This window comes from Nannospalax galili, unplaced genomic scaffold (genome assembly GCF_000622305.1).
Source record: "Nannospalax galili isolate Female #2095 unplaced genomic scaffold, S.galili_v1.0 scaffold885, whole genome shotgun sequence".
Taxonomy (NCBI): Eukaryota; Metazoa; Chordata; class Mammalia; order Rodentia; family Spalacidae; genus Nannospalax; species Nannospalax galili.
This window is the reverse complement of record NW_008354025.1, coordinates 61284-81529: the sequence shown is the minus strand read 5'-3', so window position 1 is coordinate 81529 and position 20246 is coordinate 61284. Positions and strand designations below refer to the sequence as shown.

At 41.0% G+C, this 20246-nt stretch overlaps 1 protein-coding gene across 1 annotated transcript in view; it reads left to right on the top strand.

Moving 5' to 3' along the window:
• Slc17a8 (solute carrier family 17 member 8) overlaps nt 1-20246 on the top strand; it is a 60803-nt gene that overhangs the window by 19709 nt on the left and 20848 nt on the right. Inside the window, exons 3-8 of the mRNA XM_008851147.2 lie at nt 5416-5534; nt 7879-7993; nt 10905-10992; nt 16886-16972; nt 17302-17441; nt 17567-17716. Of these exons, the coding sequence (XP_008849369.1) occupies nt 5416-5534; nt 7879-7993; nt 10905-10992; nt 16886-16972; nt 17302-17441; nt 17567-17716 (699 nt within the window). The remainder of the gene's footprint in view (nt 1-5415; nt 5535-7878; nt 7994-10904; nt 10993-16885; nt 16973-17301; nt 17442-17566; nt 17717-20246) is intronic.

Sequence of the window (20246 nt, the reverse complement as noted above, 5' to 3'; positions counted from 1 at the left end):
GTATGCCTAGTGAACCACCCAATAAATGTTTATTTCATTAAACTGAACACAGGAACTGAGATGACTGTGGTAAGATTGGTCCTTCACAGAGTGGCATCTAATAGTTCTTAGGATACTATATTAGGAGAAATGCTTACATCAGAGTTTCCCATGTTGGTATCTGGGAAGTCATTGATTTGCTTGCAGGCTGTATTTGTGAGAAGACATTTCATGGCATGGGGCCTGTAATGTTTTTAGTGCTATGTGACTCTCCGAGGCAGGGACGTGGGATGTGCTATTTCCTTGACTGACGTGGTGGCAAGAATGGTCTTTTTCATGCTACATTTATTAATATCACCTGGAACAGCCTCCTGCCAAGCACTGGCTTGGAGAAATTTGATGTCAGTCCATGAAAAAGGGCCTTTAGTTGGCCTGCAGGCTTTTTTCTTTCTTTCTAAGAGATTATTCTACCAGAGGAAAATAGTGCCATGGAGATTCTTTAGTCTTCTTTTGATGCTACAGCTGAATCTGTCCTGAAAAGATATCCTGTTTATTTGGGGGAGGGGGTGAGAAGGTGATAGAGGGAGAGGAGCATAGCATCACATTTTTAAATAAAGAACGATGTATACTGGTAAGGTTTCAGATGTGTATCGCATGCATTCTTTCAGCCTTTTGTGAGCGAGGCAAGCTAATTAAAACTTGTCTGCAGAGGCCCAAATCAGAATGAGATGCTGTTTGCATTTATTTGTTCCCCGAAAAGACATGCCCTGGTCAATAGAGTCTGCTTAAAGGCATATAGAAAAGACATTTTTGATAAAGTCAGGAAACAATGCCAGTGTGTGCATTCTAGTTTCTGTGGGCTTGCGGGTTGGGTCTTAGAAAAAATGATCAAGATCTAAGCTATGCTTTGTATTATTCTGTCTGGCATCAAAGTCTGAGTTTATAAACTAGGCATGGTGGCTTATGCTTGAAATCCCGGTACTTGGGAGGCTGAGGAAGGAAGATTTTGAGTTCAAGGCTAGCCTCAGCTAAATAGTGAGTTCAAGGACAGACTGGGGCCTATAGCAAGACCATGCTTCAAAAAATGAGACAATCTCCCAACCAACATCAGAACCCCAAACAACAACAATAAAAATCTCACCAAAAGAAAGAAAGAAACAAGCAAGCAAACAAAAAACAAACAAAAACAACAAAAGGAATAATTTAGTTGCATTTCAGAGACTCTAGCTAGCATAGCTCTAAATCATAGCAGGCTTTTCTTCTCTTGTGCACACAGAACAAAGCTTAGATATCAGCCGAGGGCATCCAATAGGATAACAAAGTGCCAGAGATGGCTGGAATTTCTTATTGTGTCTTTTGTTTCATGGGAAAAAGTAGTTATTTTATACTGAGAAATTTTGGAAGTCTCATCTTCGAGAGAGGGGCAGAAGTAAATAGTATAAACATGTAGGTCTTTCAGATTAATGTGGCATGTGTTCTAAAGTGGTATGAGGATGACTTAGCTGGTATGTGGATAATCACTTTTAGTTTAATATTGTGAGTTATAACTAGGGTTGGAGCTCAGTGGTAGAGCATTTACTTAGCATGTTCAAGGCCCTGGGTTTAATCCCTGGCACCCACCCTAAAATTTGTGAGTTAAAACATATGGAGGCCTTATAGTGAAATGACAAAGGATAAACAAAAAATAACTGAAGGTTAAAACTGCAATTATTTATTACCCTTTGGAGACTTTCAGAATCCTTCCCGAGAGCCTTGAATCTTGTAGTTTTAAAAGATGGACTGTAGATTATCCAGGCATGCTTTCAAACTTGACTGCTCATGTTAGCTCTGGGACCTTGGGCAAGTTGCCCTTGTGTGTCCTGATCAGGGACTGAAGGCTGCAAAGAATGGTAAAGTAAAACCAGTTCAGGTTAGCAACAGGATTACAGAAGGCTAAAGGGGAACTTCATGAAAGTACAGTGCAGAGAGCGGTCCGCTTTGTGGTCAGTGTTCTAGATGGGATGATCCAGCATGGGAGCAGGGGACTGAGATCCAGATGCTCTCTACTAATGGAGAAAACAGCATCTTCATGTAATTCTTCAAGAGACAGGAACACAGTCCCCAGTGGGAAGTGCAGAGGGGATTTTTACTCCAGGGGAGTTGGAAAGTTTTTTGTGAAGGTCTTCAGTTTCTGGGCCCCTCATCTCTCATCTACTTTTCAAGTGTACTTTAGTTTCCCTTGTCTCTTGTGAACTGCATTTTGTTCTTTACCACAGCATCTCCCTCCCTCCACAGCTGAATCTTGTGAATCTATGACATGATTCTCTCTATTCTGGTGTCTATCAGCTGTGGTGGACCGCTGGGGACAGTCCCATAGCCAGGAAAGGAGAACACTTTCAGAAGGAGGGTAAACAGGATGACAAGAACCAGCATTTCTAGCAATTCTTTGCTAACCCTTATGACTCTTGTAAATGGGAAAGAAAAGGACTGCTTGCAGATGGAATGAGATCATTTCTATTAAGCACCTATACTAGTTTCCACCAACTTGATAGCTTAAAATAACAGAAATTTATTCTCTCATAGTCGTGAAGACCAGAAGTCTAAAGTCAAAGTATTGGCAGGACCTTGTGATTCTGACATCTCTAGCAGAGAATCCCTTCCTTGGCCCCAGGAGCTGCTGGGTTTGTAACTGAATCATCCAGGCACTGCCTTCATCCTCAGAGGACTTTTCTTCTCTGTGTGTCTTCTCTTTTAGCTCAAATTTCCCATGCTTTTCCCTTATAAATACACTTTTCATTGGACTTTGGATTTAGCAGGATAATTCAGATTATCCCACTTCAAGAACCTTGACTTTTTCACATTTGCAAAGATTTGTTCTCCAAATAAAGTAGTATTTATAGGTTGCAGGGATTTGATGTGGACATCTTTTTAGTAGAGAAAGAATTCTACCTCTAAGCTATATCTTTTAAAAGCAGTTTTAGTTTATGTGGATGAGTATTTTGCCTGCATGTATTAAGTGCACTTGTGCCATGTGATGCACACAGAGACCAGAAGAGGGCAGAGGCACCATCGGATCCCCAGGAACTGGAATTATGGCAGTTGTTAAGCCACCATGTGGGTGCTGGGAACCAAACCCAGGTCCTTTGCAGGAGCAGCCAGTACTATTAACCACTGAACCATCTCTCCAGCCCTCTAAACTATATTTTTAGGCATTATTTTACATTTCATTTTGAGACAGGGTCTCATGAAGTTGCCCAGGCTGGCCCTGAACTCATTCTATAGTCCAAGTAGGCCTTGAACTTGATCTTCCTGCTTCAGTTTCCTGAGTGGCTGGGATTACAGGCCTGCGTCACCAGGTCCAACTGAAAGTAATTGTCTTCCTAAACATTTAAGTGTGTGATAGATTATTGTTAACTCTTAGTCTTGTACAGCAGGTCTGTAGAGGTTTATTCATCTTGTTTGACTGAAATATTTTGCCCAGTGATTACTAACTCTTCATTTCCTCTCCTCCTAGTCCTGAAAACCACCCTCCCCTGCTGGATTCTATTAGCTTGACTCTTAGATACTTCATGAAAGTGAAATCATGCAGTACTTCTCCTTCGATGGCTGCTTGTTTCTCTTAGCACATGGCCCTCTGGTTCCTCCAGGTCACTGCATATTATGTTATTTCCTTCTTTTGAAAAATATTCCATTCAGTGTACACACCACACTTTACTCATCTGTCAGTAAACATTCACTCTATTTCCATATCTTGGCTACTGTGACTAATACTTCATTGAACATGAGAGTACAGATGTCTTTGAGAGTCTGAAATTTTTTGGATAAATACTCCAAAGTATTGTTGAAATACATTTTAAGTTCTATTTTTAAGTCTTTGAGGAGCTTATTTACTGTTTTCTTGAGTGGTTGTACCATCTTACATTTCCATCAACAGCATAGAAGGGGTCCAGTTTCTCCACATCCTTACCAATACCTCCTCCTCCTCCTCCTCCTCCTCCTCCTCTTCCTCCCCCTCCTCCTCCTTTTCCTCCTTCTCCTTCTTTCCATATGTATACACATACCTGCACATATGTATACACACAAATACATATATACACGCATACACACACATCTTAACAGGATGTGAGAACTAGTAAACTAATTGTGATTTTTCACTGTTTTTTTTAAGTTTAAAAAAATTTATTTACTATTGTTATTTTATGGGTATGAATGTATTGCCTGCATGTATATGAGTGCACCTGGGTTGTGCAATGCCACAGAGGTCAAAAGAGGGTTTCAGATTCCCTTGGAACTGGAGTGCTGGGAGTTGAACCCGGGTCCTCTGCGAGAGCAGTCAGTGCTCTTAATCGCTGAGCCATCTCTCCAGCCCCCATTGTGTTTTTCACTGTATTTCCCCAATGGTTCATGTATTTTTATTTCCCTGATGGTTAGTCATATGGATATTGGCCATTTATGTGTATTCTTTAATGAAATCTCTGTTCAAGCTGTCTTTTCACCCTTATGATTCAGTGGGGGCTCAAGTGATGCTGAAAGTTGGTTCTTAGCAATTTTAGTACTCTTTACTCCAGTATCAATAGAAATGCCATCTGCTCAGACAGAACGGTATCATTGACAATCAACAGCTCTGTAAAGCAGGTAGAAAGCTAAGTTTTATTATCTTAAGTAAGAATTGAGAGACTCAGCCAGGCATGATGGTGCGTATCTGTAATCCCAAGATTCAGGAGGCTGAGGCAGGATGATGATAAGTTTGAGGCCAGTCTGGGGTATATAATGAGACCCTATCTAACAACAACAACAAGAACAACAACAAGAATAACAACAGCAACAACGAAAACAACAACAGGAGTATTTATGTATTCATTCATTCTGGGGATTAAATCTAGGGCCTCACCCATATAAGGCAATCACTCTACCACTGAGCTACATCCCCAGAAATATACATTTGCTAAGCTAATGATAATATTTTTCCATTTTAGAGATTGAACCAGGGCCACATGCATGCTAAGCAAATGCTTTACACTAAACTACATACCCAACCCCTAAAAAATAAAGAGAAAGACAGAAAAAGGGATCAAGAGACCTAAGACTCTACTTTTTTATGCCATCACTAAACTGATATTTGAACTAATACAGCCCATGCTAAATCTAGGGCTTGTTTTTGGTTTCCCTCACGGACTTTCATTTTCTCCTTAGCACTCACTATTTAGTGTGTAACATTTTATGTATTTGTGTGAGTTTAAATTTGTGCATCTCTTTCCTCTGACTAGAAGGTGAATTTGTAAGACTAGAGACACTGGTTTGTGCTACCCCTGCTGTATCCCAAGTATGCAAGAGACTTTCCAGAAATATTTGCTGAATAAAAGAAGGAAAGGAAGACCTTAGAGGGCTGTCATATAGTGAAAAACGTGGCTGGCTGTTCTCTTATAAACACAACTGCATCTTATTTCTTGTTTCCAGACAGCACAGTTTAACTGGGATCCTGAGACTGTGGGCCTTATCCATGGATCTTTTTTCTGGGGTTATATTGTGACACAAATTCCAGGTGGCTTCATTTCAAATAAGTTTGCTGCTAACAGGTAAGATTAATTGACATGAGTATTACCTAGGTTATAATAGGGCTGTGTGCCTTTATTAAATCTACATATTTTTTCTCAATGCCAAATGAAAAACAGGAGCCAGGTAAAATGTAATGCAGAGACACTAATTCCAAATGATGATTCCAAAAACTATCTTTGGATTTACTTTTTGTCCACAATGAATTTACCTTATAGCTCATTAAATAATTATATGGTAAAAAGAATAATTATCTCTGAGTCAAGAGAAATGATTCCTGACCCCCTTACTCATTCACTGTTATCTCTATTAAGTAATTTCCTTTCCCTTTCTGGGCCTTGATTTCCTCATTTGTGAAATGAAACATTGGATTAAGTTGTGTTTTGGACCAGTGACATCACTAACACAATAGCATTCTGTCACGTGAGTGTTCGGGGCTTGTCTTTAGACTGTGAGATTCCTATGATGCTCCTAAAGCTATATAACAGTTGTTTGAGGAATTAGCTGTCAAGAACATTGTCTTAAGTAGTGGTTTTCTGTTAGTTGAAGTATTCGAAGAATGTATGGCCACTTGGGGGAGATGTTGATGCTGTGGACTGAACCATGTTCTAGAAAAGGAATAAACGAAATATCCAGGCCCTTTCAATATATTTCTCATATAACATTGCATAAGTCAATTTCGTGAGGTAAACCATTTTGCAAAGCAGTTTTGTCAGTTTCTGAAATCACAACTTAGATGGTTGTGAAATCAGTATAGTGAATCATCAGTAGATCTATTTTTTTTTTTGAAAAAAGAACAGAAGAGGATGTAATTAAAAAGAATAAAAACTGAAAAATAGCTGAGTACACTGCCTATGAGAGTAAGTATTGGTTTCTGAAACTGGTCTCAGTTACATTTGTGTGTATGAGTATAGACTGGGCTGCAATATGATATATATATATATATATATGTTTGTGTGTGTATGCATGTATATGTGTTCATGTGTGTGTATGTGTGTGTGTGTGTGTGTGTGTGTGTGGCAGGTATATATTTTTGTGTGTATGTGTGTGAAGACCAGAGGTTAACATCTAGTGTCCTCTTCAATCCATTCCCACCTTATTTTTTTGAGACAGGATCTCTCGCTGAGCCTATAGCCTAGAGCTAATTGATACAATTAGACCTGCAGATCAGGAAGCCTCAGAAATTCTATCTCTGCCTTTCCAGAGCTTCGGTTACAGGCTTACACTGTGTGTTTGCCTTTCTATGTGGGCTCTGGGGTATTGAATTCAGGTCTTCATGCTTTAATAGCAAGCACTTTACTGACTGAAGCATCATCTCCCAAGCCTGATAGGAAATATATTGTAAGGGTCAAGGTAAAACAGTTTGAAAACCACTACTGTAAGATCTAAATCTATAAAAGCATAACTATCTTATGTTCTTTTCAAAGTTGTTACTTCCTGTTGTTCCTTACTTAATATATTCTTGTTAAAAAGTGACTACGTATCGTTTGCTATTGACTGTTTATTGGTTACTGCTTACACTTCTGCCCCTGAAGGAAAATCACACATAACAATATTTTGTAGCATGTAAAGTAGGTGGAAGTATTATTAAAATAGGTGAGGAGGGGTGTCTGGGGATGTAACTCGGTTGGTAGAGTGCTTGCCTAGCATGCACAAAGTCCTGGGTTCAGTCTCCAGCACTGCATTAAACTGGGTGTGGTGGCACAGCCTGTAATCCCAATGCTCAGGAGGTGGAGATAGGAGGATCAGAAACTCAAGGTCATCCTTGGCTAAATAGTGAGCTCAAGGCCAGCTTGTGCTACCTAAGAACCTGAACCCTGCCTCCCCTCCCCCCCCCAAAAAAAAATCTATGAGAAGAGAGAAGAAAATGGTTTCTTCTCTGTTTTTGTTTGTTTGTTTGTTTCCGAGTACCCTACGCCCTACAGAGAGGAGAGCGTAAGAGACTCTGGCAGGGAGGAGGGAACAAAAACCAGCTCACAGCTTGGGCCCAGGTCACGAGCTGCTTCCTAGTCAGTATTCTCTTCTGTTCTATTGAGAGCTGAGTGCAAGCCGGAGACACTGTCCCAAACATGGTCTCAAATAAGAAGGGGAAAACTAGTCTGAATGTGAGTCTACAGGAAGTTCTTAGCCTAGTCATCCTGCAACATCAAGTTCGTTAGACATCCCTGTGCTGCCATAAATGTCCATGGACTGGAAGTATGTAATCAAAGCAGACTTGAAGTCTAACATTTCATCTATTTCTCTGAATTAATTTCTCATAATTTCCATAATGTTCATTCATGAGCTGTCAGGCTGCTTTCTGATGTTTGACTGAAATACCTTAGCTGTCATCACCTGGGTCAATAACACAGTACTTTGATCCCTTAGGGTCTTTGGAGCCGCCATCTTCTTAACATCGACTCTGAACATGTTCATCCCTTCTGCGGCCAGAGTGCATTACGGCTGTGTCATGTGTGTGAGAATTTTGCAGGGTCTAGTGGAGGTAGGAGGTACCCTTTCTTTATTGCTTTCAGCCAGGGAATGGTGTTTTAGAACACTGACCTTCTGAAGAAAAGCCCCTTTCTCAGTTTTCTATCTCCCTCTGTACTACTCAGGGTTCTCTAGAGGAACATTTTTATTAGATTGTATTGCACTATGGTCTGGGTAGTCCACAATGGCTGTCTGCATACATGACAGGCTGAAAACCCAGTAGCTACTCAGACCATGAAGCTGGGTGCCTTAGCAGTCCCAGTCTGGTACTGAAAGCCTGGAGGATTCCTGAGGAGCCACTGGTCTTCATTCAGTCCACATTGGAACTTGAAGAAACTGGATTCTGATACCAGCAGAGGATGTTGTGGCAGTGGTGACCGTGGCTACAGTGGGCAGCAGCATCAGGGTAGATGAATTTGCCAATGAGACACAAAGGCAAACAGGCAAAAAACAAAAAGCTTTTATTCTCAGCCCCCCCCCTTTTTTTAAAATCTGGTGGCCACTGGAAGGTGCTATCCACATTCAGGGAGGGTCTTCCCACTTCAGTTGATCTGATCAAGTAAATGCCTCATGGGTGTGCCCATCAGTTTGTCTCTTAGTTGATTCCAGATCCAGTTGACAACCAAGCTTAACCATCACACCCACTTTGTCCTGTCATCCTAGCTCTTTGGTGATTGGTAGGATTATGAATCTTTCAATTAAAATGCTTAGTGTAACTTCACATATTTAATAATACATATGGATCATGCATTCCATAGTGATTTTAGAGATTATCTAATTCAGTATCTTTCATTTTACTAGAGTGAAACTGATGTCCCAGACCTAGCATTCCTTTAGTGAAAATGGAGTGAATTTTACAATAAATCTGTAAATGTCGAAAGTTGTAGTTTTATGCAGAGATTTACTTTGGTAAAGGAGGTAGCAAGATTTAGAGCCAGAAGTTAAATATTCTGAGCTCTGCAGGACATACAACATCTGCTGTGACTACCGAGTGTGGCTATTAGAGCATAGAAAAAGTCATAGACACTATGGAAACAAAGGGGCATGACTATTCAAATAAATCACGTACACAATGGAATCCGAATTCCATATGTTTTTATGTGTCATGAGACATTTTCTTCTGTGTTTTTTTTCCTGTATGTTTTAAAATATAAAATCTTTCTGGCTTTAGAAAAACACATGGCAGGTCAAACTGGGTCATGATTTGCCAACACTTGACGGAGAGCAACCCTTCCCAGTCTCTGACACTCCCCTCCAGCCTCCTGGAGAACTTTGCTGTACCTTGTACTAGCTGTATTATTTGTTTATTATTTTTCCCTTAATGAATTCACCTAACACCCCCCTCTACATTTCTAAGCAGAGGTGGCTATTAAATTATGGGTTTAATGTATTTGTTAGTTACATTTTTGTGTGAAGCATATTAGGATATATGTGTGCCAATTTTAATTAAGAATGTTGTCAGCTTGATGGTGCAGGCCTTTAATCCCAGTTACTAAGGAGTCAAAGGCAAGAGGATCTCAAGTTTAAGGCTTACCCAAGCAACTTATAAAGAACTTGTCTCAAGATAAAAATTTAAAAGGGCTAAGGAGGATTGGAGAGATGGCACTGCTCTTGCAGAGGACCTGAGTTCAGTTCTCAGCACCCACATAGGGGCTCGTGGCTGTCTGTTAACTCCAGCCTCAGGAAATGCAATTTCTCTGTCCGTAGGCAACTGCCCTCATATATACAAACCCTCACACAGGCCCATGTACATACATATAATTAAAAATAATAAAAATATTTTTTAAAAAGGCTAAGGGCTAAGGATAGAGTAGTGATAACATACTTGCCTAGGGTGTACAAGACCTATGCTCAATCCCCAGGATGGAAAAAAAGAAGACTCTAGAATCTAGGCTTCTGTTGTTCTATCCCAAATCCAACTTTAGTCCCTCTAGTCCCATAAGACAGACATATCACACGTTGGTAACAGCCAATGTGGTAAACAGAATATGCCATTTACAGCCATGAGGACCAAGACTAACATCTAGTCCCTTAATGATCGGCTTCTATATCTTGAAATGAGGAGACGAAGTAATTGATGGTATAACTGACTTCCCACATCTCTATTCTTTAGTAACATGAAATATAAATATTGGACTCCTGATTCTCCACCATACATATAAGTGTACTGTATTTGAAAGTCAGTATCTGTCTTATGAACCAAAAGTAGCTAAAATATGTGATTTAGTGTTTGTTTTAATATGTTGGGGCATCTATAGTACACTACACACAACAGGCATTTTTCACTCATGGCTCTGGAGGCTGGACGTCCAAGACTCCTTGTGGACAGATTCATTGTTTGGTGTGGGCCCACTTCCTGTTCATAGACAGCCATCTCTGTGTTTTCACCTGGCTGAGAGGGTGCTGCCTAGGTCTCTCCTATAAGGACACTAATCCCATTTATGAGTATTCCTCCTTCATCTTGTCACCCCAAAGGCCCATATTCAAATACCATCACACTGGGGATTAAATTTCAACATACAGGTTTGGAGAGGAACATCAACTTTCAATCTACATCAGTGTATATAATTTTTTTATTTTATTTTCATTTAAAAATATTTTATTTTTTATTTTAATCTTATGTATATGAGTATATTTATTGCTTGTATGTGGGTGCATCCATGTCATGCATTGCCCATGGAGGTCAGAAGAGGGTGTCAGATCGGAACTGGAGTTACAGATGGTTGTTATCCACTGTGTGTGCTAGGAATCAAACTTGGGTCCTCTGCAAGAGCAGCCAGTGTTTTTAACCACTGAGGCCCTTTTCCAGCCCCAATTTAAAAAAATTTTATATTGTAGCTTGTGTGAAGAAGTTGCACTCATGTTTTAAACACAAAGAGAAATTGGAATAAATTTTAATAATTGATTTTTATCCCTTCTACCAGGGTGTGACCTATCCAGCCTGCCATGGGATGTGGAGTAAGTGGGCACCTCCTCTGGAGAGAAGCAGGCTGGCCACAACCTCTTTTTGTGGTAAGTGTGTTAGAATCATAGGTTAATTTAGGGATGTTTTCTGGCTTTAAGTAATGGACAGATCTACTAAGAGTCTTCAAAAGAACCTTTTTCCCCCCCATAACAGAATTCCTAAGTTGCTGGTATTTGGACAGCAGCTCACTGGGCTGTCCCAGGGCTCTGTTCAATTCCTGGGGTCCGTATGATGGAAGGACTGATGCCTACAAGTTTTCTTCTGACCATCACCTCTTTGCCATGGTGTCTGCATGCACCCATGGACATAGAATGAATAAAAATATAATTATTATTTTTAAATTATGACAGATGGGATTATAATACTCTACCCTCCTACTTCTTTTTATGCTGAAACGAAAATACAATGACTTGCGTAGGCTGCGCAGATGCTGAGTCATAGAGCTGGACTGAGACTGCTTGGGTCTTGATATGGAACTTTTCTTACTGCACTTTACTACCACATACACATTGTCACAGAGATACTTAAATGAATTGTACTCATTATATTCCAGGTAAAAATGAAGTAGAAACCCATTCATCTTATCCAAAAGTAAATCAGTGACCTCCATGTAACAAGGCCTCCATGTAATTCACAGGCCTCTGAACTTTCCCTCACCAAGGTTGCCTCATTCCATGCCTTTTCTTCGGGAGTAGCTCTCTTATGAATGCTTGGGAGGAATCAGTGTTCTGAAGGGTTTACCTCAGTACTTATTAGTGAGAGAAAAATGGTAGCCATCAACACAGTTGTAAAATACATCACAATTTTTTTTTAATAGAGGAAGGTGCCATGAAGGCAAAAATGCTGTAGTTCACAAACCTTACAATGTGATCAGCCAGTTAGAATTTGAATTTAGGTCTGTCTGACATTTTTTCCAGACCATTATAGTTATTGTTGCATTATAGTATGTTTATGAAACTAATGTAAGAATTTTATTTATTTATATTTATTATTTTAAATTACATGTATGTTTGTGTGCCTGTGTGGGGGTATATGCATGTGAGTGCAGGTGCCCATGGAAGCCAGAAGCAATGATCTTCCTGGAATTGGCACTACAGGCAGTTGTGGGCTGCCTGACTTGGGAGCTAGGAATTGAACTCAAGGCCTTAGGTCCTCTGCAAGAGCAGTACATGCTTCTACTTCTGAGCCTTCTCACTAGCCCCAATGTTAGCATTTTAAAAAACCATTTTCTGCCTATAAAAGAATCACTTACTCTGAGAAAGTCTACAATTATATACCATGCTTAAAATAATTTTTAGTCAAATATTAGGAAATGTTTTGCTGAAATTTTTATTTACTTTTATCTTTGTTTAGAATTGATTCTTGACTCTTAACTCCTGGTTTTTATTCTTTTTTTCTCTCTTTTCCTCTATGTATGTGTGATGTGTGATGTGTGATATGTGATGTGGTGTGTGTGTGTGTGTGTGTGTGTGTATGTGTGTTTGTATGTGAGTGAGAGACTGTGCATGCCATGGTAGGCCTGTGGCAGTCAAGGACAACCTTGGGTATGAGTCCTCACCTCCTGCTTTTTTCGAGGCAGGGTTTCTTTAGTTGTTTTGCTGCTGCATATGCCAGGTTAGGTGGCTCATGGATTTCCAGGGTTCTTCTGTCTCTGCCTTCTATCTACGGTGATAGGAGTACTGTGAATGCAGGTGCTTACAACTGCACTCAGGGTTACCTAGGTTTCGGGGATCTGAACTCATATCCTTATGCTTGAGTGGCAAGTGCTTTACCTACTGAGCCATCTCCCCAGATTCCCTCTTTTTTTGAGACAGAGTTTCAAGTAGCATAGGCTGACTCTGAACTCCTGATCCTTCTGCATCCACTTCCAGAGTGCTAGGATTACAGCTGTGGACCATCACATCCTGCTTCCTGGCTTTTATTCTAAGGAGAAACAGAACATAATCCTGCCTCTCCCCACCTTTGGGGCTGGTATTGGATGACTGAGTACAGTTGAGGCTACTGAATTGTGATTATTATTATAGCCTAGGTAGAACTCTGCTTTGTTGTAATCCAGGTTATTCACCAAAGAACCCAAAGCTCGTTTGCGAAATCTGAATTCTCATTTGACTGTCTATGTGGGCCAGTCTCTTAACAGCATGATCCTAAATATCAGCTTTTTTAAAAATTCATAATTAAAGAATTAATTCTTGAAGCTGTTGATTCTTTTTTTCCCCCTCTTTTTTAAGCATCCTCGGTATTTCCTTGCACAGTTTAGCAGGCTTCCTCAGTCGTAAAAGTGGTTTGGTACAAAAATAGCTGGTCAGATTGATCTGTCTGTGGGGACATGAGCCCTAGAGGGCATTTTGAGAGAGGGCTTGCCCATGTAGCCCAGGCCAACCTCCAATTTATAATCCTCTTGCATCTGCCTCCCTAGTCCTGATTGCAGGTGTGTACCCCGCATAGTCTGGGGTCTGATTTTTTTTTTTTCAAGTTAGCATGCCTTTCCTAAGACAAGCTAATTTGGACTTCTTTGCCAAGGGGAGAAGTCAATCTTCCTCTTTATTTCTATGAGCATTTTTATTACTTTTTCTTATTGTCTCTTTATCTTCTTTAAATCATCATCAGCATCATAAACTACTCCCTGGGAGTTTGTTGGGGACAGTTTCCATGTCCCTGCTTTGTGTCTAGTTCGAAACTGCACACCCAGCTGAGATGTCTTTGGAGACCATCTATGGCCTCTGATTTGCTATAGCATATCTCCACCTTGCAGAAGTCTCAACCAAGCCCAGAAGATGTAAGACTGAGCCCACTGACTGTGGATGGTCTGATCCTTGGCCTTGCTTTCTGTGGTTGGTTAATCGGAAAGGCCTTTCATTTTGATTTGCCAGCAAGATAAGAGTGACTAGCAGCCACTCCCTGTTCTTAGGATGGTTTTACAGCCATAAAAGGGCTGATTTAAAAGTGATTTGACTTTACAGGAAAGATACCTGGTCAAGGCCACAGGACTTATTACACTTTCCACCTAAGGCGTGGCCTGTTTCAAAGAATAGTCAAGGGAAAAATGTTACTAGAAGGAAACTCAGGCTTAGAGTTAATCAGTTCTTCATTTTAAAAGCTATAGGAATAGGAATAAGAGTCTAGAAATACCTGGTCAAACTGTTGTTTTAGAGTTGAGGAAACTAGGGATAAGAGTTGAAATTCTCATGGCTAGTGAGACAGAACTGGGAAATATCTCTCACCCTTGATCAGTTTTACCCGCCTCCATGGAACACCGGTCCCTGAGGACATCATCTGCCCTCTGTGGTGAACATGTAGGTGTTGAAGTCCTCTCTACAATCCAGCCCAGGGTAGAGTACCCCACTTGGGACAAGCCCAAGAGGCTGAGTGAGTGATGGGAAATGACATTGGAGCTGTGGCTGAAGATGAGGAAGAGTTTGATAGACAGGGGACAAGGGTAGTGTGCTTAAGTTGTAGTTTCTCCAATGAAAGAATGCTTCTTAAAATGGGGAATTATTAAGAAGCTGAGGGTGAAGGATACAGGACTAAATTACTATAGAATAAGGGCTTCTCTGAACAGGTACAGGAAACCTGTTCTTACACCTGTCACCTTAGGCAATTTACTTCTCCTCTAGTCTTGTTTTTTCGCTATGAAATGGGGGATAATGCTGGTGTCTTCCTCATCAGGTTGAAATAAATGAATATAATCACAGATGCAGCGTACTTAGCATAGTACTTGACAAATAAAGGACTCAGTGCATGGTCAATGGTCATTCTTCTTGATCCTCCCCATCTCAAGTGTGCCTTTGAAATCTAACCTTCCTGCTCTGTGGGGCAGAAGACCACTGTACACACACACGCACACACACACACACACACACACACACACACACACACACACACACACACTTCTTAACATATGTCCTTCTTGGAGTGTTTGCCTTATTGCTGTGAGGAATTCTGAGGTTTAAATTAATTTGCTTTGGGACTGAAGATGTATCTTATTAGGGAGAATGTTTGCTTATTTGCAGGAACACCTGAGTTCTATCCCAGCACCACATAAAAACAGGTATGGTGGTACAGACCTGCAATTCAAGCACCCTAGTTGTAAGAGCCGAGAGGACAAGAATTCAAGGTCATCCTTGGTTACCTATTGAGTTTGAGGCCAGCCTGGGCTATATGAGAGCCTGTTTCAAAATGTAAAAATATGCTTTGTCATTCTGTACATAATAGAATCAGCAATAGTTGGCATTTGTATAACCCTTTCCCGTTTACAAAGCACCCTGACATATATAGCTCAGGCTGTCTTTAAACCAGCCCCATGAGGTAGATATTTGATTCCTATCTTATCTCTAAACGAGTTTTTCTACTTCTTCAGGTGTCATAATCACATTCCACGTCCCAGGTTGCATCTGGCATAGAAATCAGGCCCAGTTTAGGCAGTTGTGATTTTTTTTTTTCTATTTCTCCGGAACTCACCCATTTCCTGAAGATCTTGCTTACTGTTAGATTTGGGAAGTGAAATTTCCTTTGATGCTGCTCACTTTTCTCAAGCAAAAATTTTCTTATTCGTGGCTCAGGGAACAAAAATTTTCTCATTCATGGCTCAGGGAACATCTCATGAGTAACTTTTCAGTTCAGTTAACATTTATTAGGTGTTTACAGGGCTCAAGTTTCCTACCAGAAAAAGATAGGGAGGCCGAGTTACTGCCTCCTGCCCTCAATATCTTGTCTAGACAAGATAAACAGCTTCACACAGGTATTTCAAAGTAAGAAATCTCAAAGGACAACAACACAATTTAGCTAAGACCTTAACTGGCTTTATTTTCTCTTCTCAAATCAGCACCAGTTCATTTCATAAAGCAGAGTGATTATTCCAAATGGGCCAAGCAGAAGAGGTTGGGTCAATGGGCAGAGAAAGGCTGACAGAAGCAGAAATAAAGAACAGGAAGCAGACTGGGCATTTCAGTTTCTTTCCACGTACTGCATCAGGGCAAAGATGGGGCAATAGAAAAAGAGCTAGTTAGCATCTGGTGACTCTCAACATCAGATGAGTCTCTTAATGTAAGAATTGAGGCAGAGGGAACTGTGTTATGCCTGTGGAAACTGGCCTGTTTGAAAAATTTACTGTTATCTTTCGTCTCACCTAGTTTCTTGCAAAATCTGATAAGCAGCTCAGCTCAGTTTTGACTTGATGATGTTGAACTAATGATTCCATTTTAATTTTTAGTTTGGTCTTTAGGGTCCAGTGTAAGAATCCATCTCATCCCAAACAATTGGCTCCTGTCATTTTTACTCAACAGAGAGAATCTTTTAAAGTATATCCATTAAGGAAGTGGATGGAGACAATAGCCCTACTGACAGCCTGGAATTCAACTGCTCCTGAATTGTGCGCGTGTGTGTGTGTGTGTGTGTGTGTGTGTGTGTATCTTTATTTTCTCTTTAACAAGACTACATGGTCTTCTAATAGTGCAGTATCTCTCATTTGAAAGCGTAGGTGAGATCCTGAGTACTTTGAGCTCTGAGAGGTAGGTTCCACATGTTCCTTTACTTGCTGTCTTTAGAACCCAGTATTGTATCTGGCTGCATTAAAAAGAATTCTTTTACGCTCTTCTCATCTCCTAATTCCATTTGCCTGTGTAATTCCAAATTGTGGTACCTGAGTTAGCTTTGGCAAATCCCTGGATGGGTCCCTCAGTGAAGTTAAAGACCGTCCTGAAGATGTTCCTCTCTTGGAATCTCTGTTTGAAGGCATGCTGGGGAGCTGGGGGAGCTCAGTTGCAGAGCACGTGGGTTCAGTCCCCAGCACAGCAACTACAACAGCAATAATGCCCACTGCGAGTTTTCCTGTCTCTTCCCATGGAGGCACCTGACTTGGACTTCATTCATCACACACACTTATGTGGGTTGAGAAACCTGTATGATGACTCGGCAATGTTCCTCAATCTTTTCTGCTTCCAGGTTCCTATGCAGGGGCAGTGGTTGCCATGCCCCTGGCCGGGGTGTTGGTACAGTACATTGGCTGGGCCTCGGTCTTTTACATTTATGGTGAGTGATTTGGTTTCATGAGTTCTTCTGGTGAGTCATAGAGATGTATATTATTATATAAGGGTATGGTTCAGAGTTTGTTATATGGAAACAGAAACACTAAGATAAGTTTATTGTACAAATAGAATGCCTACTAGTAAATAATTTAATGCTTATATTAAAGTGGGTATTTTAAGTAAGCAGAGTGTTATCTTCCCTTAAATGTTAATTAACAAAAAACTTGCCACTGACAATATTATTATTTTTATTATCTTAAAAATTGAAAAAAGTAAAGATGGAAGCAAGTGAGGGCATCTCATCATCATTGCACCTTTTGTTTTTATCTGCAGGTATGTTTGGGATTATTTGGTATATGTTTTGGCTGCTGCAGGCCTATGAATGCCCAGCAGCTCACCCGACAATATCCAAGGAGGAGAGGGCCTACATCGAGACAAGTATAGGGGAGGGGGCCAGCTTGGTCAGCCTGAGTGTAAGTACAGAGGGGAGAGCTTGCCTCTTTCCGACGCCCATTCCTTTCAATGACTGTATTGCCCTCTTAGAAAAGTAAGATGTCAGTATCCTCATTCAACAACTCACAGTATTTTTACTCCCTAGAAATTCAATACACCATGGAAAAGATTTTTTACATCATTGCCAGTCTATGCGATCATTGTGGCAAACTTTTGTAGAAGCTGGACCTTTTATTTGCTCTTAATAAGTCAGCCTGCTTATTTTGAAGAGGTCTTTGGATTTGCAATAAGTAAGGTAAACACACAGTTCTTAAACTTTAATATTCTTGATCTGATTGAGAATATCTTTGCATGATAAAATAATTAAATTACTGATCGTTATTCATAACAGTTCTGTGATACTTTGTGACCCAGAGGCCAGACAGGTATACATGTTGGGGACCCCTGTTGTTTTAGGTTGAAACGAGGCTGAGCATGGGCCAGGGGAGCAAGCCAGTAAGCAGTGTTCCTCCATGGCCTGTGCTCCAGCTCCTGCTTCCTGGTTCTGCCCTGCTGTTGGGGACCCCTGCTGTCTAAGGTAGCAATCTCTACATGTCTGGATAGCCGCAAGCCGGCTTGGCGTTCATATGCGGAGACTCCCTTTCTCAGCTGGGCACCTTCCTACTCTCTTCCTGACTCACCTTTGAAGTGCCCGTCACAGATACATGTCCTCTGGCACAGAAACTGCCAGGTTTTTCCTGTGTGATAATCAGGCACTGTCTGACAGCCTGATAGAAGCCCACCACCACATGTAAATGGGGCATCCCAGGAGCACCTATCAGCTAAGGCTTTTGCTACTGCCTCCACATTATAAATCTTCTGGTTTCACCCCAATAAATCGGAGCTGAATCACTAAGATCTGGAGCTGAATCACTAAGATCTGGAGCGGAGCTGAATCACTGAATAAAGGAGCTGAATCACTAAGATGTGGAGCTGAATCACTGAGTCTGACTGAGCTGTATCCTGTGTCTTATTGTCTACGATTAAGTCTCCCTGGAGGGGGCTATCCCTTTGTAAACAACCACTCGTGAAGATCTTGCTTTCACCGTGGGGGGGGGTGTGCATAGAGGGAGCGCCTGCAGCTTGGAAAGGAACCCTCCCGGGTAGCCACGTAGAGCCAGGGACCTGCACAGCAGGGACCTGAACAGCAATGCGGTGCGTTAAACGTGCGCATCCCAGCGGCGCACGAGAGACCGGCCGAGATCCCCGCGTGCCCACATATACATTCTGTGCATAGTATAATGGCTATTTAATTTCTTCTTAGTAAGGATCATGGATGTGTTAAACTGCTTTTAAAGGTTTTGGTTCTATCCAATCTCAGAGTGTTTTAGAAGCTAGTGCAAAGACTGAATATAAATTCAAAGATAGAAAGATTGGATGGAGTGGCTTTTTCTTCTTCTCATTGTGGGCTGGCAAAATGTATCAGTGGGTAAAGGTGCTTGCTGTCTAGGCTCATGACCTGAGTTTGATCCTGGGTACTTACATAGTGGAAGGAGAGAATTGTAAGTTGTCCTCTGACCTCCACATGTACGCTATGGCACATATACCACCCCTCACCACAAAATAAACAAATAAATTAGTAAATTACTCAATGGGTGGCAGAAAGAACCTTGAAGTTCATGTTTCAGATCACCCTTCTTTCTCTAACGGTGATTTTAGCAGTGACAAACATTGCTGGTGGTGCTTAGAAAGAACCTCTTTCAATGTCCTCAGACATTAGGTTTTCCATATTTTAGGGAGGGAGTTTATTTTTGTAAATATTTTTCATTAATTTGAGAATTTTATATAGCCTATTTTGATCATATTCAGACCCCCTTCTCCCTCCCCAGCCTCACCTTACTCACCCCATTTTGTCCTCTATTATTATTTGTCTTTTTAAAACATTTTTATTGAATTTTTGCAATTTTCATACAATATAACTTGATGGCATTTAGATTCCCTCTCCTATCCCCACCTCCCGTTATTTCTTCCACCTAATTTAATGTAATATATATATATATATATATAGAGAGAGAGAGAGAGAGAGAGAGAGAGTCTAACAGAGACCTATAGAGTCTAATTTGTATCTCCAAATGTCCTTCAATGTGGATCCAGTCACTGGAGCCTGGTTAGCCTACCAAGAGTGCCATGCTTGAAAGAGACTGTCTCTGCCCGTCCCAGCAGCTAACTCACAATTTCCTTAGGTGGGGTTAGAACATTTTACCCACTTTCTCATGTCTCTGCTGGAATTTTGTTTTTCTGGTTTGAGTTTGCATGGGACTTGTGCATGCTGCCACTCTTGCTGTGAGTTCATATGAGTAACTGATCAGCTGACTGGGAAACTCTGTTTCCTTGTGGTCATCCATTACTTCTGGCTCTTAGAATCTTTCCACCCCCTCTTTGGGAGCAGAAGTTTGTTATAGGTGTCCTATTCAGGGATAAGCACTCTGCAGCCTCTTGTTCTCTGTACATTGGCTGGTTGTGAGCTTCTGTGTTAATCACCATCGCTTGCTTAAGGAAATGTCTCTGGTGAGAGTTGAGAGATGCATTAATCTGTGGGTATGACAATAAGTCATTAAGAGTCAGTTTAGGGCCTAGAGAAATGGCTCAGCAGTTAAGAGCATTGGCTGCTCTTGCAGAGGACCCGGGTTCAATTCCAAACACCCACATGGTGACTAACAACCATCTGTAACTCCAGTTCCAGGGGATCTGACACCTTCTTCTGACCTCCATGGACATTTCATGACAACGGGACCACTTACACGCATGCAGGCAATACACTCGTATACATAAAAATAAACTAATAA